Source organism: Hyperoodon ampullatus (genome assembly GCF_949752795.1).
Source record: "Hyperoodon ampullatus genome assembly, chromosome: X".
NCBI classification, from domain to species: Eukaryota; Metazoa; Chordata; class Mammalia; order Artiodactyla; family Ziphiidae; genus Hyperoodon; species Hyperoodon ampullatus.
In genome coordinates, this window is record NC_136913.1 from 7,774,556 (window position 1) to 7,798,599 (window position 24,044).

A 24,044-nucleotide genomic window follows, 5' to 3' on the forward strand; every position below is an offset into this window, starting at 1 on the left:
ATCCACCTTGCAATGCAGGGGACGCGGGTTCGATCCCTGGTCGGGGAACTAAGATCCCACATGCCGCAGGGCAACTAAGCCCGCGTGCCACAACTGCTGAGCTTGTGCACCTCAACTAGAGCCTGCGTGCCACAATCTACAGAGCCCACGTGCTCTGGAACCTGCACGCCACAACTACAGAGCCCACGTGCCCTGGAGCCTGCGCCACAACTAGAGAAGAGAAAACCCACACGCCACAATGAAGATCCTGCATGCCTCAACAAAGATCCTGCATGCCACAACTAAGACCCGAGGCAGCCAAAAATAAAATAAATCTTTTTTAAAAAGATGTGGTATATACATATAATGGAATATTACTCAGCCATAAAAAAGAATGAAATAATACCGTTTGCAGCAACATGGATGGACCTAGAGATTATCATATTAAGTTAAATAAGAAAGAAGAAGACAAATACCATATGATGTCACTTATATGTGGAATCTAAAATATGACACAAACGAACTTATCTACAAAACAGAAACAGACTCACAGACCTAGAGAACAGGTTTGTTGTCACCAAGGGGGAGGGATGGATTGGGAGTTTGCAGTTAGCAGATGCAAACTAGTATACAAAGAATGGATAAACAAGGTCCTACTGTAGAGCACAGGGGACTATATTCAATATCCTGTGATAAACCATAATGGAAAAGAATATGAACAAGAATGTATAGATATGTATAACTGAATTACTTTGCTGTGCAGCAGAAATTAACACAACATTGTAAGTCAACTATACTTCAAAAAAATAATTTTTTTTTTTTTTTTTTTTTTTTTTTTTTTTTTGCGGTACGCGGGCCTCTCACTGTTGTGGCCTCTCCCGCTGCGGAGCACAGGCTCCGGACGCGCAGGCCCAGCCGCCACGGCTCACGGGCCCAGCCGCTCCGCGGCATATGGGATCCTCCCAGACCAGGGCACGAACCCGTATCCCCTGCATCGGCAGGCGGACTCTCAACCACTGCGCCACCAGGGAGGCCCCCCAAAAAATAAATTTTTAAAAAACCCTTTATGGTTTGCTGCTATGTTGATATTGCTGCTATTGTTTAAACTCAATAGCACTTTTCTCTACTACTAAGAATATGGAATTTTGAGTCTGCATCCAAACTTAAAGGGATTAGTGTTATTGTATCTTAATAACACTATTATTTCACACTGTTATATGTCACAATGTCCCTAACAAACCTGTCTCATTCAAAAAGAAAAACACCGGAGGAGTGAATTCCCATATGCCCAGGGCTGGAGCAACTAAAGCACCACTGAGCAGCAGATGAGCTGATGATGTGGCCGGGAAGACGAGGGTACCGGAAAATCTGTGTGCAAGTAGGCTCTACGTCCCACTGCAGACTGCTGACCAGGTGCAAAGAAAAATGTGAGGATCTGAGGGTGCTTTGGGTTTTATTGTCCAAGGCAGCTGTAATGAACATTCCAGAGCCTGGGGCAGGAGTTAGACAGAGCTGCCAGAAGGAACAATGAAAGGGATTCTAATATTTGAGTTTGTATATAAAACTGAGCCAAGAAGAGCTGAGAAAAGAGCAGACTGTATTACTGTAATTCATCTATCAATAATATGTTTATATGTAATCTCCATCCTAAAATTCTCTCACACCGAAGTCAAATATTTGTGGACTGAGCTGAAGGAGATGAGAGAGAGGAAAAATTGGCCACGTTCCCAGGGTCCCTGTCTTTGGAGGAGAAACTAGAGTACAGGATAACCTTTTTAAATATAATATTTAGCATGTTAACTTAATATTGAACACTTTTCACTAAGACTTTTAAAAGTCCAAGAAAGGCTTTTCAAAAGAAAAAAAAAATGGAATTCCTTCATCAAGTGCTTTTGGTGAGAAGTAGTGACGGCATGGATAAAAGCCACATGTAATCCAACCTTTACTGTAGAGTGACGTGGTGGAAAACGATTTGGCCCAGAGGAGACCAACTATACATACTGATTAACTATCCAGATGGGATTTTGTTTTATTTCCACTATGGGATCAAAAAAAAAGCTCCCAGGAACCTCATGATAAATCCTCTTTTCTTGAGGTTTCTAAAATTATGAAGCTTGAACGCTGGATAACGAATCGAGATGCCATTAAAAACAGCAACACACTGTGGTGAGCTAAGCAATGAAAGCCTTCCTATAAATGAAACATAATGATAACGATACATTAAAACTGTCCGGCAAGAATGCCACTGCTAATGCCTAAAACTTGGAAACGTCACCACAAAAGAATTTTTCTCCCAAGAGCAGCACACGCAACAAGACCATCCAACATGTTGTTGACGTTGGTCATTCTGCAGTAAAGCAAAATCATCTAACGAGGTGAAATTATTTATTTATTTGTTTGTTTAAATTTATTTTATTTATCTATTTTTGGCTGCGTTGGGTCTTCGTTGCGCACGGGCTTTCTCTAGTTGTGGCGAGAGGGGGCTCCTCTTCGTCGCGGTGCGCAGACTTCTCATTGCGGTGGCTTCTCTTGTTGCAGAGCACGGGCTCTAGGCACACGGGCTTCAGTAGTTGTGGCTCGTGGGCTTCAGTAGTTGTGGCTCATGGGCTTAGTTGCTCTGCCACATGTGGGATCTTCCCGGACCAGGGCTCCAACCCGTGTCCCCCTCATTGGCAGCAGATTCTTAACCACTGCGCCACCAGGGAAGTCCCGAGGTGAAATGATTTAGAGTGAACAAGGGCTAGAGCAGGCAGGAGTTCAGAACTCAGGGTCCTGAGGAAGTCTTGCTGGGATTGAACACCAGGTCTTGCTTCCTTACTAGTTGTATGTTCTCGGCCACTTGCTTCAACTACCCATTTCTCAAGTTCCTCATCTGCATAATGTAGAAAATACCAACTTCTACCTGGTTGACCAGATGTTCCCCCAGGGGACAATGGCAATGTCTGGAGACATTTTCCGTTGTCAAAACTGGGGGCCGGGGAGAGGGTGTGTGAGTGCTACTGGCTAGAGGGTAGAGGTCAGAGTTGCTGCTAATTACACATCCTACGATGCTGAGGACAGCCCCCACTAGAAAAGAGAATTATCCAAGCCTCAGATGTCACCAGTGTCGTGGTAGAAACCCCAGGGGTGGACTGTGGTGAGAACTAAATGAATTAGTACATGGAAGGCCACTGAGAAATGCTTGGCACATTGTAATTACTCAATAAATGTTAACTACCACTGTGGTTAAGAAGCTCTGTTTATTTGGAATGTCCATATAGAATCAACACTTTATGTTCTAGGGCCATTTGGCCTGTGCCAGTTACCTGGGGACTTTCTAGCATGAATCAAAACTTGTATCCTTCATCATCTTTCACCAAAACAATAGCTTTGGAAGCTATAACATGAGGACTGATTCTGGAATTTTCGAGTTACTTTCAAATCCCGAATGTATTTCTTATTCTTCTTGATGCAGTGGGAGGTGAGGGTTGGAGATGAGTCTTCCATGATGTGGAGCAAGAGTTGGGAAACTTTGCTGTAAAGGGCTAGACCGTAAATATTTTAGCTCTGTGGACCAGAAGGTCTCTGTTGTACCTACTCGATGCCCCCGTTGTCATATGCAAGCAGCCACTGATGATATGGAACCAAATGGGTGTGGCCGTGTCCCAATAAAACTTTACTTACAGACACAGGTGACAAATCAGATTTGGCCCTAGGGGCATAGTTTGCCAACCTCTAGCACAGAGGAAAAGAGTCTATGGAGTTTGGAGCCTTTGGGCTTTGGAGTGAAAGACCTGCAGGTGTGAAAAGTGTGTTGAATTTCTGTGAGAATGTTTTCTCATTTGCATACTTTCAATGAAAATATCTGTAAACTCTCTGGCACTTAATAGGTGCTTGATAAATAATACTTCACTTCCTTCAGGGCATGAACAGATCCAAAGACGGAATTCATAGGATTTCAACTGGAAAATGAAAACATACTTGCAGTATGGTTTTTACTTTGCCCACCATGTCCTGCCGACCTCTGTCCCAGTTATACCAAATGCTGCCCTGCCCCCGAGGTGTTTCTCGGACTACACTCAAGGAACTTCAATCTTACATTCTTGGCATGAATGCCACTGACTTCTCTTTTTGTGTCTAATGGTAACTCTGTTCAGAGCTGTTCCAAAATGCAGAAGCAGAATGGAAGGTGTTGCTCATAATTCATTCAAAAACAATCAACTCCTCCCTTCCTCTCTCTTATTAATTACACACTTTATAACACAAGTGCTGTACACCCTTCCGTTTGGGTTGGGCACACAGAATGGAAAAAAAAACCTGTTCATCTGTCATGGGCAGTTGTCTCTATTGAGTCTTTTCATAAAGTTTCTGGAAAGTGCTACTTTCTATGAAGTGATTCTGAACCAATGTATTTGGCAAAAATCACCTTTTAGATGTCGTGGTCAGAGCTAAAAAAAAGTAACTTCTGGAAGAGGATGGTTGAATGCCGGGGAGGATGGAGGTGGTATGTTTCAGGGAAGGGAAGTCATTTCTGATGGTAAGAGGAAGCTTTTATCCCATGACCTTCCATTACTCATGTTCAATCTTACATGTCATTTCTCATTAAGTGGCATTCTTTTTAGTTGTCGTGCCATGATTCCTGAATAGCAATGGACTGGAAAAATACAAAGCTGGACTCCTATTCAGGCTTGAGTTACTCAAGGGTGGATGCCATCTGCTTTCCTGCAGAGTTATGGAGAACAAGGGTTGGAGGCCGGCTCTTCGGTCTTCCTCACAGGGAGTGAAATAGACTTGATTATGTCACTGATTAGACTTGCCCTTGGAAGTATAACTGGAAAATGTCAAGCTTTGCTCTGGCTTTCTGATGGATCCACAAGCACGCTCTAGGAACCATCTCGCCTGGCTGTTGTCACTCTAGAATCCCAGCAGAAGCTGGTAGGTTGATTTCTAAATATTTTTGATGCCCAGTGTTTAATATTCATATTTATTCAAATACAGTGAAAGGGAGAGTTTAGAGAAAACGGACAACTGAGCTACGGTCACAACGGGGCAAATGGATTCGGTGCCATCATCCCGTTTGAGAGGAGGTCTGTGGCTCCGTTCCCCTTGGAGCGGAACAGGAGACTAGGCTGAAGTACTAGTTGTCACCAGGAAATACCAGTAGGGGTGTGGGGAAGTGAGATAGGAGGAAACGTATGCAGCCAGTCAAGTGTGATTGTACCAAGGCCACTGTGGTCAAACGGAGATGAATCCCAAAGGGTAACTTTCGGAAACAGTACAGAACACTGTTTCCAGCTGATGAGGAAGAAGAGGGCTATTTATCTACTATCTCCCACCAGTGGCTGGTTGAAGCCTGTTGGGGGTGGGTGGGCATGAACTCCTCTCTGGAATTAACTGGGCTGGGGGGTGGGAAGAGCCCCCAGGCAGAGTCTTAGCCTCTTGCAGCTGGAAGCTCTCAGGCCCGCGGACACGGGACTGGTGAGCACATTACGGGCCTGGCACTGACAGTTAGAAAGGAGTGCTAGAGCGTTACGGGGGACCGTCAGCTGGATGTTCCTTAAAGAAGAGCTGTCATGGAGGTCAGAGGACACTGGTGTCACAGTCGTCCAGTCTGTCCTATATGTAGCTCCAGTGACACAGGACTAATTGCAGAGCTAAACAGAGTTTCTGTTCGACAGCACTTTCTATCCTAACCTTGATCAGTCCTAACCTTGGGGCCACAATCCACCTACAAACTTCCATTTGCAACTGACCGTGAATGGGTCTAAATCTGAGCAATGGGTCTAAATTCCAGCAACAGAGTTGCCTGGAAAAGAAAACGCATGAAATCTAATGAGTCAGACTAAAATACATATATTTCTTTATCTAGAGACCCGTCACTTTTCCATCATTTCAACTCCCTGTGAAATTATTCCCAGCTTTACAGCTTTAAGGCTCAATATGTAATCTTCTGCAGTAAAACTGAATTGTAAACACTTGAGTTAGGGATCACATGAAGAAGTGCTTCGCTCTCTCTCTCCCTCTCCCCCCGCCCCATTAACTGAAAGGTCAGCTGTATTTCTATACACAAACCTGACAGATGTTGCCTTCTCACCTTCCTACCTGGGCAACAGAAGGCTCTGTTTATGTTTGTCAGGATCGGGGCGGGCAAGGAGGTGGCATCCTGCCAGGTAATGGAAACGCTGCTTTCTTTAATTTTATTACCAAGAACAAAGCCCCCTTATTGTTTAATAGAACAGTTAAAGGCAGGCCTCATGAGCATAGTTCTCATTTTTTGGAGACCACAAATATGAGGAATTCTTTAAGGCCATGTCATGAAAAACAGAAGGAAAAAACTACTTTATTCTGCAAAAATTAAAGCAACCCTTTGTTGAAGTAGTCAGGGCCCGACTGCAGGTTAGCACGTCTGTGCACTCACTGTCTACGGGCATTTGTGTCCATTGTTCACTGAGGCAGCCATTCTTTCGTTAAGGTTAGATACAGGCTATGTCAGAGATACAAAAGAAATCACCTTCCTCTAGGAGATCAGCTCCTTGCCATCATCATTTCCAGATCACATGCTAAAAGAAGGAACATTTTGCACCAAAAATAAACAAGCCGACGCTCTCCCCTTGCAAACTCTGTTTATAAAACTGGGAACCACACAGATCTGAATGCAGTGATTCTTCTGATTCTGCCAGCAAACTCAACCTTTGATGCAGTCCCTGCTTCTCAGCTCTGAGTTTTACAGTACACGTGGCGAAAGCTACTGGTCTCCAGAGATCTTTGCAATAGTCTCAGTAGTTAAGGAACCAAAGTAAGAGGAAATGCGCATGCCCTTAACCCTCCCTAAAGGAGGATGTTACCGTTGTACAAGTGATAATACACGAAGCAATCCTATGGACTTGTTGAGCGCCTACCACACCAGAAAGGGAACATTGCCTTTTCGAGAAAATGACTGCACTAGAAAACAATCAGCAAACATGCCAAGTGCACACATAATTAACGGCTAAACCATGGGCTACAGAAGTTCTAGCACCGTGGGGTCCAGTATGACAGCCACTAGCCACTTGCAGTTTCTGAGCACTTGACATGTGGCTAGTGTGAACGGAGATGTGCCGTGAGATGAAACACGGACATGAATCACTCTTGTACTGATCACATGTTGAAATGATGTTTTGAATATATCAGGTCCAATACATTGTCTAGTCAAATTAATTTTAACTATTTGGTTTTACTTATTAAAAACTGTGTTTACTCGGGAATTTAAAATTACACATGTGGCTCCCATTATATCTCGACTGAACAGTGAATCGGGAGGCTGAACTCTGGCGGGGTTGGGGGTGTGGTCTTTCCTAGACCTCATGTTCTTCTAACTGACTTCCTTTGCATCTTTCACCTAGCGGGTCTGCACCATCTCTCTCTGGAGCTAGCCAGGCTTACTTACTTTCCTAGGGTTCTCTTCTGAAACTGTGGTGGCAGTCAAAGTTATGAAGTGAGGAAGAGGGGGGATGGGAGGGAAACTGGGAAGCACCGCTGCTGTTCAGGATGGGCTTTGCCAAAAGGACAGTGAAAAGTGAATCTAATCTGGTTTGAAAGAGAAGAGGAAAGACCATGGAATTCAGACGTCTGTCAGTTGCTGATTTTGAGGCTGCCGTGTGTGTGTGTGTGTGTGTGTGTGTGTGTGTGTGTGTGTGTGTGTGTGTGTGTGTGTGTATGTGTGTATCATGAGTCTGATATCGAAAATGTCACCATCTTCAGACCTACGTTGACTATCCATACTACATCTGTGGAGGTGTTTAAAAGTGTTTCCCTCCACTTAATTCCAAGTGGCTATCTGGTCATTTTCTAAGGAAAAGAAAGATACTGTCCTGCTTCCCAAGGAGTGCAACCAACTAGGAGAGGGAATAGACATGCACTTAAAGGTCATGAGGATTCTTGCCCAAGGACTGTACCTATATCAACAAATCACTCTGCAGTTCTCCTTAAGCTTTTAAGTTGAAATTATGGATCTCATTATTCTATTCATAAATTCCGCAAATTTTATGAAACCAAGAATAATCACTCTCAGGGGTCCCTGAATCAATGTTGGATTAACTCAAGTTGAACAGACTCAACTCCATTAAACAGTCACTTCCATCTACATAATAGTCGATTAAGTTCCAGTACACATTTTAAGCATTGAGGCAAAACTTACATACAGGGAAATGCATAAATAAATCTTAAGGGACAATTCAACGGGTTTTGATAACCAACCTAACCAACAGCTTAATCAAGATATGTTTCCATCACCCCAGGAAGTATCCTCAAGCCCCTCTTCCAGTCAATGTTCACCCCCTCAGGTAATCATTGTTCAGATTTTTATCACCAAATTCCTGTAACGTTTTAAGTTGTGTTTATAAATGTAACATATGCAATTTACTTTATAACCACTTTAAACGTTTAACGGGACAAAATTAAAACCCTAACAAGGTAAACCTTCCCAAGTCCTTACATAGCTCTTAGAAATCTAATAAAAACTTACAAATGTAGTGAAACTCAAGTTCTAGTGAACATTCTAACATTGGCTTGAAACAAACGATTTTACGCTTTCACCTTAAAATCAGAGGTCTAAAATAAATTACACGTTTCAGATTAGAATCTCACAGCTAACCTGTCAAATTTCTGTAGTATGTCATATTCTCTTTAATGCTACATACCCTTAAAATACAAACGTATGTTTTAGTCCTAAACTGTAACACAAAATATTGATTCTATGGCTATTATTTAGGTTTTCATTTTTTGTGTTTTTTGTTTTAACATCATTCTCAAACTTCCAGGGGGGGAGGGAAAAAAGAACTTTATTTACTTAAGGAAGTAAACTGGTCATCTCAAAGAAGTTGAGGTTACCAGGTCAAGGATTAATAGTCAAAGATTTGAGAATAATTCACAAGACCCGAAGGCTCACTGGTTCTACTGGTACCACTGATGTATACCCATTGGGCCCTCGCTATCATGGGTTGGACAGGGTTTCCAATTCCCCAGCAGATGGGAATGTTTCTGGTCATGAGAATTCCCCCTAGGAATTTTTAATCATGTCTTTCAACTCTACCACCTGGTTTGGGTAGCTGAGGTCCGGTAACCACTCCAGTTGCTTTACTACTTGATTGGTTTCAACCTATTTCTTTACTGGCTGATTCTTGTTCTGTCTGGCTTCAAGTCACATTTCTGTGGTGACATTTACCTCAAAGGGCCATTAGGATATTGAAGTCAGGAAGTTATAGTAGGAGTTTGTCAAGTGGTCATTATCGGTTTTCATATACTTTTGCATAAGTCCTACCATTTTTGCCTTCCCTACACCACAGTCTACACCTTGCTGTGGAACTATACCCACTCGAAACAGTAATCATCTCTTTCTAACACCTGCAAGAACGGATAAGGCACCATCTTCCTAACCTGGGTAAATAGATGGAAGGTATCCTTGAACTTAGCACAGCCTAATGCCAAGCTTGCCAAGTCAGAGACTTAGGCTACTATGATAGTTTTCATCACCTCATATATATGAACCTGCTGTTATATCTAGTGAAAATACTTTTAAAAGCGTAGTAAAAGCTCTATCATAAATTCCTAAGCCAGGAAGTTACCTCACTTGCTTGTAAAAATCTTTGTATTGGTCCTCACTGAAAGCCTTGTACATTCAGGGGTAGCCTCAGGCTTTTTAAATAGCTGAATTTAAATTTTCATCTTTCTGTTTCAAACAAAAATAGCCAGTGCTACAATTGCGCTCTTGTTAACAAACATTTGATATGCATGACTCATCTATTTTGCTGGGGAGTTTCAAAATTAGAACAAGGCTTTTCAGTTTTCCCTACAACATTTAGCAATTAAAAACAGAAGTCAATTGAATAAAGGTAAAAGATGATGTGTCCTGTGTTTTTCTCATAATCTTATATACAGAGATAATTTCAGCTTGATTATCACAAAAAGCAATTTTATATTGAGAAAAATAATTTCAACTAGATATTTTTTAAAAACTTTTATTGATGTATAGTTGATTTACAATGTTGTGTTAGTTTCTGGTGTACAGCAAAGTAATTCAGTTTTATCTATCTATCTATATTCTTTTCCATTATGGTTTATTACAAGATATTGAATATAGTTCCCTGTGCTATACAGTAGGACCTTGTTGGGTTTTTTTCTTCTTTTTTAAAAAAATTTATTGGAGTATAGCTGGTTTATAAACTAGATATTAAGACCCAGAAACAAAAGAGGCTGGTTCAGTAACAAAATGATGGATTGATGGGTGGGACCACACTTGTCTCTGGAGGGCAGGCACAGGAGCAATAATGGGACTCAGTTTTCTACCTGACAGTCACCTTCTCATCTGGGATCATTCCTTTCACACCTCTGACTCTCTCACCTGGATCCATCCAACTACCACCATCTCAAGTGAAAGCTGAGTTAGAACTATGATGGCAATTTAAAAAATTTGTCATGACCCATTCTTATTATTCTTTATGTCACACCAGAAACAACTCTGCTGCTCTAATCAAGCATCTAAATATTTCAAGGCAAGAAAGTTGTGTGTGGAATAGGGTAGGGGAGACATAATAAAGAATTCCTGTGTTATGGGGAGACTACCTTAAGATATGTCAGTCAGTAAAACCATGTCTTCGCTTTTCATTCCTAATGCTCAACCATTTGGCCTCCCCAATTAAGGCAGATTATTTCATATCTAAGTATTAGCCTTGGAAATCTGCATTGCTAAATTCAAATATGTAAGAGGGATTGTCTTCAGAGGCAGGTACACGTGATCATGCTCCAATACAAACCACCTGGTAGGATTCTGAATCTGACAAAATAGTTCATTCCATCCAAATTGTAAAGACTATAGATGATAAAAGGTTTGGATCATGTTTTAAAAAAACTTTCAAAGCTGAAATTTGGGAACGTTATTCTGAAAGTAATACCAAACTAACTAAGCCTTATATTCATTCATTCATAAGATTAACCTCTTATTCCAAAATATTGGAAGACGTTCTACTGATGTCTTCTCATTATTCTTCATGAATATAACTAAGAAGGAAACAGGATCCAATGCCCTTTATGAATCAATTTTTTTAAGGCAAGAGCACAGACATTCAGGTATGTGTTACATACTACCTTAATAAACAGTTAAATTTAATCTCCACTGAGAAAAGCTAAATTTGCTTCATGAGTTGTCAACTTTAGCAACCTTGGTTGAGTAAACTGGATACAAAGCCATTAAACACATGCAGTAGTCAAAAATGAATCTTCTCATGATTCAAAGACATGGAAAGATATCCCATGCTCTTGGATTGCAGGAATATTGTTAAAATGGCCATACCACCCAAAGCAATCTACAGATTTAATATGATCCCTATCAAATTACCCATGACATTTTTTCACAGGACTAGAAAAAATAATCCTAAAATTCATATGGAACTATAAAAGACCCAGAATCGCCAAAGCAATGCTGAAGAAAAAGAACAAAGTAGGAGGCATAACCCTCCCAGACTTCAGACAATAATACCACAAAGCTACAGTAATCAAAACAGCATGGTAGGGCTTCCCTGGTGGCGCAGTGGTTGAGAATCTGCCTGCTAATGCAGGGGACACGGGTTCGAGCCCTGGTCTGGGAAGATCCCACATGCCGCGGAGCAACTAGGCCCGTGAGCCACAATTACTGAGCCTGCGCATTTGGAGCCTGTGCACCGCAACAAGAGAGGCTGCGATAGGGAGAGGCCCGCGCACCGCGATGAAGAGTGGCCTCCGCTTGCCACAACTAGAGAAAGCCCTTGCACAGAAACGAAGACCCAACACAGCCATAAATAAATAAAAATACAAAAAGAGTTCCAATTTCAACGGTCAGATACTCATAAAAAAAAAAAAAAAAAAAAAAAAAAAAAAACCCAGCATGGTATTGGCACAAAAACAGACATATGGATCAATGGAACAGAATAGAGAACCCAGAAATAAACCCACACACCTACGGTCAATTAATCTTCAACAAAGGAGGCAAGAATATACAATGGGAAAAAGGCAGTCTCTTCAGCAAGTGGTGTTGGGAAAGTTGGACAGCCACATGTAAATCAATGAACTTAGAACACACACCCTCTTACCATATACAAAAATAAACTCAAAATGCCTTAAAGACTTAAACATAAGACATGACACCATAAAACTCCTAGAAAACATAGGCAAAACATTCTCTGACATAAATTGTACCAATGTTTTCTTAGGTCAGTTTCCCAAGGCAATAGAAATAAAAACAAAAATAAACAAATGGGACCTAATCAAACTTACAAGCTTTTGCACAGCAAAGGAAACCACAAACAAAACGAAAAGAATGGGAGAAAATATTTGCAAATGATGTGACCAACAAGGGCTTAATTTCCAAAATATACAACAGTTCATATAACTCAACAACAAAAAAACAAACAACACTATCCAAAAGTTGGCAGAAGACTTAAATAGACATTTCTCCAAAGAAGACATACAGATGGCCAATAGGCTCATGAAAAGATGTTCAACAATGCTAATTATGAGAGAAACACAAATCAAAACTACAATGAGGGGCTTCCCTGGTGGCGCAGTGGTTGGAAGTCCGCCTGCCAATGCAGGGGACACGGGTTCGTGCCCCAGTCCAGGAAGATCCCACAGCCGCAGAGCGGCTGGGCCCGTGAGCCATGGCCGCTGAGCCTGCGCGTCCAGAGCCTGTGCTCTGCAACAGGAGAGGCCACAACAGTGAGAGGCCTGCGTACCGCAAAAAAAAAAAAAAAAAAAAAAAAACCTACAATGAGGTACCACCTCACGTCAGTCAGAAGGGCCATCATTAAAAAGTCTACAAATAACAAATGCTGGAGAGGATGCGGAGAAAAGGGAACCCTCCTACACTGTTGGTGGGAATGTAAGTCATTGCAAGTATGGAGGTTCCTCAGAAAACTGAAAATAGAATTACCAGATGATCCAGCAATCCCACTCCTGGGTATATATTTGGACAAAACTGTAATTCAAAAAGATATGTGCACCCCAGGTCCATAGCAGCACTATTCACAATAGCCAAGACATGAAACAACCTAAATGTCCATCAAAAGATGAATGGATAAAGAAGATATGGTAGATATATACAAGGGAATACTACTCAGCCATAAAAAAGAATGAGATAATGCCATTTGCAGCAACATGGATGCAACTAGAGATAATCCTACTAAGTGAAGTCAGTCAGAAAGAGAAAGACAAACACCATACAATATCACTTATATGTGGAATCTAAAATACGTCACAAATGAACCTATCTATGAAACAGAATCACGGACATAAAGAACAGACTGGTGGTTGCCGGGGGGGGGGAGGTTGGGGGAGGGGTGGAGTGGGAGGTTGGGGTTAGCAAATGTGAGCTTTTATATATAGGATGGATAAACAACAAGGTCCTACTGTATAGCACAGAGAACTATATTCAGTAACCTGTGATAAACCATAATGGCAAAGAATATGTTTAAAAAAAGAATGTGTATATATATGCATAACCGAATCACTTTGCTGTACAGCAGCAATTAACACAACATTGTAAATCAATGATACTTGAATTAAAAAAAAAAAGAATCCTCTCCAGAGAAGAAGTTCTCTGTAGTCCAAGAGTTCCTTTCCTCCTTTGGCCTGAGAATCCTAAGACTTAAACTTAAGAGACCAATCTTTACCACAGTGGCTTCTCATAATCCAGTTTCTGAATGCCACCATATTTGCAGTATCACATTATCCTTATTCCAGAGCTGTTTAACGAAGAGCCATGAATGACTGTGGGTTGTCTGATGTGGTTCCAGAATCTGACTCTAAATATACCTTGAGAACATTCTCACAAGGGCTCATGTGGGGTGGGAATCTAACCCTTATCTGCAAGTGACAGTGGATCACGACTTTGGACGTTCAAGTTGGCCCCTAGCAGGATACACGTCATCCAAGATCAGACACCGGTCCACAAGATACAAACAGCACCTTTGGCGTTCGGATGGTGGTCTTAATCCAGTGGCTCTAGATGGAGCAACTGCCAAGGTTTCCATAGACAGAGAATGCTTTGACATAAAACTACACAACAGGGCTTCCCTGGTGGCGCAGTGGTTGAGAGTCTGCCTGCTGATGTGGGGGACATGGGTTCGTGCCCCAGTCCGGGAAGATCCCACGTGCCGCGGAGTGGCTGGGCCCGTGAGCCATGGCCACTGAGCCTGCACGTCCGGAGCCTGTGCTCCGCAATGGAAGAGGCCACAACAGTGAGAGGCCTGCGTACCGCAAAAAAAAAACAAACTACACAACAAAATGAATTTAAACATAAAGGTTCATCTTTCTTTTAACCCAACAATTTTTTCCTTATTTCAAAGTTTACATCTGAATGCTTTTTAGAGCTTGGTGAATGGCTGAAAAATTCTTTTACAGACCCTCATCTGTTTTCCCAGATCAGTTTTTACCATTTCTTAAGCTATTTTATTAAAATAAAATAAAACAAATAATGTAAAGACTTGGTGTGAAAATCAACGGCAAAAGGACACAAAAAAGTGATTATAAACAAGGCAAGACAAGCCAAAGGAGCTAAAAAGCCAGGACTTTGACGGGATGCCGGCTTAGAGAACGGCCTGCTAGGATGAGCTTGGGCAAGGACGGTGAGGTCAGCTGAGCCTTTATCTTCTCCAAAATGCTATGGCAATTAGACATCCTTTCATAGCTTTTCTCTACCATCTCACTGTGGATTTAGTCACTGGTTACCTGTAATTCCCAAAATGAGTATCTACTGCATATCCGGGTATTGTATTCCCTGTGAAAGAACTTGATTCTCAGAATGTGTGGAGAATATGATATCCGTCATTGATTCTAAGTATTTGCTTAGCTAATAAACTAGGTCCTCTGATTTTTAAAAGAAAATGGGGAGGAAGACGAGATGATGAAGAGAAATAGTCCATATATGATCTAAAAATGTGAAGTGCTGCAGCTGATCCAAATTTTGACCACTTTTCATGGACTCGTTCTACACCCCATAACTAACTCTAAGCTCAACCCAAGGCAATTTTCTATTGCATTCTTCTCTTGCAGAAAACAAAACTCTGGCTAAAACCTACTGATTTTTAGAATCCTACCAAATTACACAAACATTTCGTGGGAGTTGACCTGATGTTGCCTTTGGTTGCTTTTTCAATGCCTCTATCTCTGAGTCCTAGACTGCCTTGGCCTCATACCCTCTGTCCTCTAGTTTTAAAAAAAAAATTTGGTACTTACTATCAAAAAGCTATTTCACTTGCTTGTTTAAAAACAAGCTATGAAAACAATGGGGATGGGGGTGGGAGACCTTCAAGCTCTTTTCATTCTAAAGAAAAGCAGAAGTGAATCCCAGGAAGGAGGTGTGGACTTATAAGGATGTGGCATTTCCTCAGGATTTGGTGGGAATTCATTGATTTCATTTACAACAATTGAGAGTTGCCTCTGGGCTTTGAGTGTTTTTAGCTCCAGCTGGCACAGGGATTATTTTCCCCTGGAATGCTCATACCCGAACACAAGAACACCTTCAGGAAGAGGAAAAGGAAGAAATAAGGTCTAGGAACCTAGGATGTGAACCAGGAAATTCTTTTCCACTGCACTGATTTAAAAGACTGTCATGCTGGTGCCTAATAAATCCCACCACCTTTTTTGGAGTTTACTAGTGCTGGGACATTTTCCCTTGGATGTGTGATCGTTTTGCATCAAGATATCCATACTATTTTCCCAATAACCAAAAATATCATTTCCTGAAAAGAGTTAGGGATGCTAATTGCAATTGTGAAATTTACACAGCGTTCCTCAAGCCCTCACTAAACCTTCAAAACCAAATAAAGTTCAAACTCAGATGCAATGTTAAAAGTCCATTGGACCCTCATGTCTCCAAAGCCAGTTCCTACTTATCCACCCTCAAACACTTTCTATTCCTATAGAATGAACTGCTGGCTTTGTGTACATACACTCTTCAGTTTCCCATCCCCATGCCTTGGTTTGCCCTGCAAGCAGTGCCTCTCCCGTGTCTCCACGGGCCCGAATGTTACGTACCCTTGAAGGCAGCCTCACACCGTGTACGACCTCTCCCAGCTGAAAGAAATTTCTCACTTCTCTGAAATTCCAAAGTATATAATCCCCACCTCTCTCATGGCAATTCGTTTTTCTATTTGGTATTGCTCTTCTCATCTTAGTTGAGATAGTAAGCTCCGTGTGGGCAGGGTCCTTTCCACCTAGCACAGGGCAACACACACACGGAGGACACTCCCCACGCACTAATGGAATGAACTAGTGTGACCACTTACCAAACCAAAGTAACTGACCTCAGGCAAAAGTTGACACCCTCACCCAGAAATATGTGTTCAGTGAACACAGCTCAGAGATCAACAGTGTCCAGAACAGGAAGAGCAGAAAGTCAGGTTAAGCTAAATTATCCACATCTTGGAAATAAGGCAAAAAAGAAGACTGAGTCCTTCTGGTGTCATACTAGAGCAGACTCCATGAAGCCAGCCTAAGGAAGGGTCATCTGACTCTCCAGGCTGGGATGTAACGGAGTTTGACTTTCTATTTACTATTGATGAGGGCTTAGTCTCTGCAAAGTTAAATGTTAACTTAGAGAAAACGGATGGTATGCACCTTATTTTGCTCAAATGTAATGATTTTATTGCCCCTTAGGTCACCAACCAGTTTTGCATTGAATTTAGCTATCTTACTCTAGCATTCTTTTACCTCCCAACCCCCATGTTTGTACGTATCAGTTTCTGATACGAATCCTCCTTTAAGTCAGCTTTATCATCTTGCTTATTCCTTGATCAAAGATTAAATAAATTTCGAGGCAGACTCATTTGATTATTATATGAGATTTAGATGCTCAATTTTTAAAAAGTATACTTTGAGAATATGAATAACTATGAATAAGGGGACACGTAAAAATAGGTACTGCTGGTATCATTATTTTTCTACTTATAATTTTCTTTGATTTTTACCTAGAATCAACTTCCTAAATACCAAATTTATTCACCCACACACATTTCTTTCCATTCCAAAGCATTTATACAGAAATAAAAACAGTGAATGGAATGAGTATTCTTTACTCCGTCTAGAATAACTTCTAATGGCATGTATGTGTCTATTTGAAAGTCTGCTGCGATCAATTCAGTAATAGCTTTATTTTAAAAGCCTGTATGTCAACTAAATACCTAATCTTTTGAAATAAAAATAGAATCTGCTTGTAAATTTTGTGAATGACACATCTATCTATCATATGAAATTACTGAACATTACAGAATGTAATTTTACATGTTAGGATGAACAGCATTTTTGTAAGTTCAAGCCATACGAATATTGCATTAGGAGCAAGACAGTTGTTCTGAAATCACTAAAGGCCATAATAGAAACCAGACACTAATGCTTTAAGAAGTAACTAGTTGAAACTGAATGCAATAATCACCTAATCCATAATGCATTTGTAAGATTTTGCCATACAACACAGGTAATTTTTTCTTTTCTTTCTTTTTTTTTTAACTGAAGAGAAATAATTCTTTCTTATGGTCCTAAACATCAAATGCTATCACGTCATAAAAATGAATATAGCACATGGATCATTTTTTTGTTCATCCATTTAATTCTATAATACATACTCACTTCACCCTATAATGAAAACATTATGCTTGTTCACTATTATTTACAATGTTGTTAAATCAGCAAGGCTCCAAATGCTCCATCGAAAGATCACTGCCAAAAGCGAATCTGTTCTAAGCAGAGGGTTGGAAAGATCTGGGCTCTGCAACTCGCCCTTCCTGTCAGTGCTGCCTGCATGCTCTTGACTTAATCCCAACATGCTGCAGTTGTGGTCAATTTCATGGAAACATATCTGACAACCAAGATGTATTTAATACACACCTGTAGTGGGATGAATTGTATCCGCCCCCCCCAAGAAGAGGCATGTCCAAGTCCTAACCCCTGGTATCTGTAAATATGACCTTATTTGGAAATGGGGTCTTTGCAGATGGAATCAATTTAAAGTGAGTTCATACTAGAGTAAGGTGGAGCCTAATCCAATGACAGGCGTCCTTGTAAGAAGGAGATTTGGACACAGACACAGAGACACACAGGGAGGAGGCCACGTGACGACAGAGGCCGAGATTAGAGTGATGCAGCCACAAGCCAAGGAACGCCAAGGACTGCCTGCATCCACTAGGAGGTGGGAAGAGGCATGAAAGGTCACTCCCCAAGGGCCTTCAGAACGAGCAAGGCCTTGCCAACACCTTGATTTTGGACTTCCGGCCTTCAGAATGGCAAGAGAATCAATGTCTGTGTTTTATGCCATCCAAGTTTGTGGTGATTGGTTACAGCAGCCCTGAGAAACTAATACAACACCTTTTAAATTGTGCTTTTGGGGGCTGTTCTTCGTAAGAGTGATTCAAATCTACAAGATTAGGAACGCTAAGGAAAGTTGGATCAGGGAGAGCTGTGATAGGAGCGGGGGCAGAGCAAAGCAGTGGATGGGGAGAGAGTCTCGAAGGTTCTAGTTCCTTCTAATTTCATCCATGTTGGATATCTAGCTTCTGCAAAAACTCTGACTTTAAGAAGATTCCCATTGGAGAAATATAAAGGGTGAGGGTATAAAAACCGTGATCAAGCAGTTTTCATATGAAAAATAGCACAGAGATACTCACCTCCACATGTTGACATGTTTGTATGAGTTTAGCCAAGAGCGTCTCCAGTTCCGTGTTCCTCTTAATAAGGTTGGTGAGGTTACTCTCTAAGTTTTGCTGTTCAAAAAAAAAGAGAGGAAAATATTATTCTGCATACTTTTAATACTTTAGTATATACAAAATTACTCATACTCAGGAAAATGGATACAGTTTTAAAGAAATCTCAATGAAATCTACGCAGTTTCAAGTACTTATAGATTTAAACTGGATTTTGAAAAGTCAACAGTATAAAAGATTATTTTCAAAATGTTCAGATCTCACTCTTTTTGTCCCTGCTTCCTGTACGAACTCGGGCATATTTCACTGAATAATTAGTCATAGGTTATTTCCAGGTTGTGAACGAGGGAGAAAGAGGTAATTGGATTTCTAATTCCTTTACCTGAATCAGAAATGGCAATAATAGAAAGAATATATTCCCACATCAAATCAACTACTGTTGGATTTTTAGAATTTACCATCTTATGGGCAGGCTGAGGTCAATCCGTTGGAAGAAGGTCTGAACTGTCCAGCTATTGATGACACTATGGTCATTTATAGGCATTGATAAGAAGTCCTCATCATACACGTTTACTCATAGTACGTTTCACTGTACATGCTTCTATTCTTTGCCTATCAACCTATCAATGCCAGATCAAATTTCCTTGAATGCTACATTTTTCCTATCACTGTCCTCCTTAAGAATCTAGAACTATTCCCTGTTCCTTTAGAACATCAAAATTTTTTGAAATTTAGTTTATTGAAGTATAGTTGATTTACAATGTTGTGTTAATTTCTGCTGCCACGTGTGGGACGTACTCCACCATGTTCCCCCTCGGGTCCCCACTGCCTCCTCGCACTTCCCCCCTCTCACGTCTGCATTTCCTTTCATTTCTGATCCTCGGAGACTTTCCACTTATGTTTAAGCTTGGTTATTATTCTTTAAAATCCATTTTTAAATATTTTTTCTGTAATTCTCATGTGTTCAGAATTCAGAGGGAGGTTTGGGGCATTATTTTATCTGGACTGGAAGATCAACAGGAAATCTTCCATTTCGACTTTGAGACCCTCAAAGGGTCTCAAATATAAATATTTTAAGGGAGAAAAAGACTCGTTTCTCCCTTGAAGGGTGGGATACCACAAAAAGTCAGAGAATGAACCAGACAGAATGATTTAGTTGTAACTTAATGACCTCATGTTTGCATCAATGAAAAACTTGCTTTCAAAGCTCTTTACCACCAGCACAAAAGCCAAATGTTTTTCTACTGTTTGAACTAAACAAAGTGCAACCACTTTATGGTCCGAGACTAGAGAATAATTTCAACGCCTTCCATTATTCAGCGTCTTTGACTTGGATATGACCACTTTATGGTATATTTGTCAACTTCTTTTGGTATGTTCGTCTTAGGGAATCCTTTTACTTTTCTTTTTGGCTGACCCTTCAGAGCAGGAAATTACCAGGGAAATACATCATGAAACTGTTTAAAGTTCAACTGTCATAGGTATGACTTCTTAAGCTAGTCAGCAAGAGATCCAAATAAATATAATCTAACACATTTAGACTTTACAAACATCTGCTTGCTTTTCCCTCCCTTTATTAAGGATACATCATGTATAAAATCTGTTTTTAATCAACTAATATGCAGACTAAAGCCTGTGGTTTAAACACATTGACCTATCTAGATCCTTTGGGGTTATTCAAATTTAAATAGTACAAGTGTTACTGAAGTCCGCAAAGAATTACCGAGTCACTTAGAAGTATAATAAAGGGAAATGAAGCTGAGAGAGAGACTTGTTTCCAAGAGGTACCAAAGGGACTGACAACACTTTTCAAGAGAGCCCGGGTAATGGGCAGGTAACCAAATCCAGTCCTCAATGAGCCATGCATCCATAAGCTTCCACTACGGGGACTTCTGTGGAGTTTTCTCGAATTTAACTGTATCACTAACATCCTGTGTGGTGATCGGCGGGTCTTATAACCCCTTGATTTTGACTGTGCCTTGTGCAAACGAGAGATAACATTTTTTGGCATCAGAGTCTTGGGACTAAAGTGGATATAAGTATCTACTTCCCTATGGATATCTAAGGAATTCTACAGAGTACCCCCCAAAAAAGTTCTAGTTTCCTGTTCTCACCTCGAAAACATCAATACATTTCCATCTCCTTATGGAGCTGAACTTTGTAGAAGTCCAAGGAGTCAGGCATGAGCGGCCACACACGTAGAGTGAGGGGCCTGGGGCTACGACCCCAGCTGAATTCTCCTGGACAAATGACGCTTGGGCTCAGTTTTCCCATCCATGATGTGTAGAAACAATAAATGCACCCATTTAGGCTATTGTTCAGTTCAGAGGAGAAAATGAAAACACACCAGGAACTATACAAATGCTTGTTGAAGAAATCATGAATTGTAGCGTGAAACATTGTTTGGTGTCAGTACCAGACACTACGGGGCGGCCAACCCCATGCCTCAGGCAGTCACCGTTCTCAAGCTTGCTGGTGGCTTTTTGCTGCAAGTACCTGTTCCTTTAGGCTCCAGGGCTTTTTCTGGCCCCAGGCAGGGCAGACGGGGGTGCTGGGTGGGAGAAGGGAGGTTGATGCCCCTAGGAGCAGCCCTCATCCAGCAACTACTGGCAGTCGGTGGATGAACTGCCCAGCTCCCCCACCTCCACGTGGGATCACTCTGAGTCGTGTTTCAGAAAATCTCCCGAGCGCCCGCACGGGCAGGAGCCCGATGCCCACAGCCATCACCTGCTCCTGACCATGCCCTCTTTCCGCTTCCTCTCCTTCTCTGTTCCACCTCCCCTTTCCCTTCCAGATGCTTCTGGGATCACCTCCCAATTCGAATTCTGAGTTAGGGTCTTCTGGGAGAATTCAACTAAAACTTTTTCCATAGACGTCCTAATCTGTTAGTTTTGAGTATTCCTTCTTATGAGGAATAGCCAAATTAACAGAAGATTGTATTGCTTTTGAAAGATATTTGCTAATACAAGGGTTTGTTTTCCCTTCCCTCTTTCTAACCTTTTGTACAGATCACAGCCTCCAAATTCCAGGTTCTAAACCAGCAGTGTCATTAGAAATACCATGTGAGCCACCAATGGGAGTCACATCTAAAATTTTCTAATGGTCATATTTTTTTAAAAAAATTAAAAAGAAACAGGTAAAATTAATTTTAACAATATATTTGACTTAATTTCCAAAATATTATTATTTCAACACATAATCAATATTTTAAAACTGATGAGCTCTTTTACATTCTTTTTCTTTCTTTTTACTAAGTCTTTGGCATCTGGTGTGTGTTTTATACATATAACTTATCTTGATTCACAACGGCCACATTTCAAACACTCAGCTGCCACATGTGGCTTGTGGCTACATTACTGGACAGCAGAGCATCAGAGTCTAGAAGAAGGGTCAACAAACCTTTTCTGCAAAGGGCCAGGTAGTAAATAGTTTAGGCTTTGTTGGCCATATGCTCTCTGTCGCAGCTACTCGATTCTCCTGTTTTAGTAAGAAAGTGGCCATAGACAATATGTAAACAAGTGGGCAGGGCTGTGTGCCAATAAAACTTTATTTACAAAAACAGGTGGTGAGGGCTTCCCTGGTGGCACGGTGGTTGAGAGTCCGCCTGCCGATGTAGGGGACACGGGTTCGTGCCCCGGTCCGGGAAGATCCCAAATGCCATGGAGCGGCTGGGCCCGTGAGCCATGGCCGCTGAGCCTGCGTGTCTGAAGCCTGTGCTCCGCAACGGGAGAGGCCACAACAGTGAGAGGCCCGTGTACCACAAAACAAACAAACAAACAAACAAAACAGGTGGTGAGGGAGATTTGGCCCATAGGCCAAGCTCCTTCCTGGGCCCGGGCACATGCTCTTCCCTCTGGAGTGCATCTGCATGGCAGGAAATAATTCTACTACCAAGGAGAGAGCATAACAAAACCACAGTATATATACTGAGTACCTGCTGTATACCCATCATGGCTTAGTCCGTTCCCATTATAAATCCTCAAACATTCACTGTGGGAACAATTACCATGGAAAACTGAATATTCATTGGAGAACACTTCTGAAATTGAATGTAGTAAATCAACTAACTAGTAAGTTCATTTAGCAACTACTATAGATTGTTAAAACAACGACTTCTACCCTTTAAGGCTTTTCTCATTGGTAGTGTTGAGTCTGAACCCAAGAAGAGAGACTTGACAGTTTAGAAGCATTCTGAAGGGATGCTATACCACTCCATTAGATCACAAGGTCTCAGGGAAGGCAAATACTATACTGTTGAACAAACAAGCGTTTACGTGACTAGACAGTCTAGCAATTATCACTGACACATCTATTTCAAATTCTACCTAAAATCAAGTTGTTCCTAGCCTTAATTCATTATCTCTCTCCCAGGTATTTTTTTTTATAGTACTCCTTTTACTTTAGGAAGGGAAAGGAAGCCTTTGTTGAGAAAGATGAGGCTTTTGTAAGTGTGCGACTATTTGCTGTAATTCAACACGCCCCCTCCCGCCATGCCATCACCACCAAAAGAAGAGGAATATAAATAATTCCAAATGGTCCTTCTAAAGGTAAAGATGCAATGAGTCAGATTTCGTTTCTTCATATTAAGCAAAAGGTTGGGTACAAGTCAAACTTGTGAAAGACAACATTGTAAAACATGTGTTGCTTCAAGAATGAGGCTCCCCTGCATACTTTCTCCCGAAAGGATGACTAATTTTTCCTGTAATTATTGTTTTAACACATACACTTCTAATGCATTTTCATGGAGCCACACTCAGCCTCCTGAGTTGATCACTGAACAATCATGGCAGGATAGCTGATTGTACAACCCATCTCAATACAAGTCTTTAGGCATGTTTATGGACACCAGCTGAGAGTATTAAATCCAACTTAACAGATGAGCTTTGTACTTCTACATACACTGAGACCCAATCAAATAGCAAGGTAAGCAGACAAAAATACCCCTCATTTTAGCCTTTGGAGACCTGTACCTAAGGGTCAGATTACAGGGAATCAATGACTTGTCATTGAGCACTACTATGAAAATGTATGCCTGAAACAGGAGATTTCAGTAATTCCTTTCGGGTTTGTCCAGGCCTAAAGAATGTTTGCTCTTATTCTGAAGTCAACGCTTCAGAATGTCTTTCAAGTATAATATTAAGTCTGGATACCTTTCAAGGCAAACACAGATCTGGCTTGTTCCATTCCATAATATTCAGAGTGACACTCGGGAACCGTGTTCATAGCCCTGACACCCAACACCGCCCCCCCAGCACAACCAGGATATGAACACGTCGAGTGCCACCATCCGTATATTTTTTCTAACAAACTTTAATCACAATCCTTAATATAAAAACACACCCGTATTAACACATGCCACCTGCATAAAAGCATAAATTCTTA

The 24,044-nt window shown here is 41.2% G+C and overlaps 1 protein-coding gene across 3 annotated transcripts in view; it reads right to left on the reverse strand.

Annotated features, from left to right (window-relative positions):
• The window catches only part of MID1 (midline 1), a gene marked incomplete at its 5' end in the record, with an annotated part of 129,577 nt that overhangs the window by 69,043 nt on the left and 36,490 nt on the right, over nt 1-24,044 (reverse strand). For all 3 annotated transcript variants that reach the window (XM_079727031.1, XM_079727030.1, XM_079727029.1), the window contains one exon: nt 18,627-18,722. In XM_079727031.1, the coding sequence (XP_079583157.1) occupies nt 18,627-18,722 (96 nt within the window). The remainder of the gene's footprint in view (nt 1-18,626; nt 18,723-24,044) is intronic.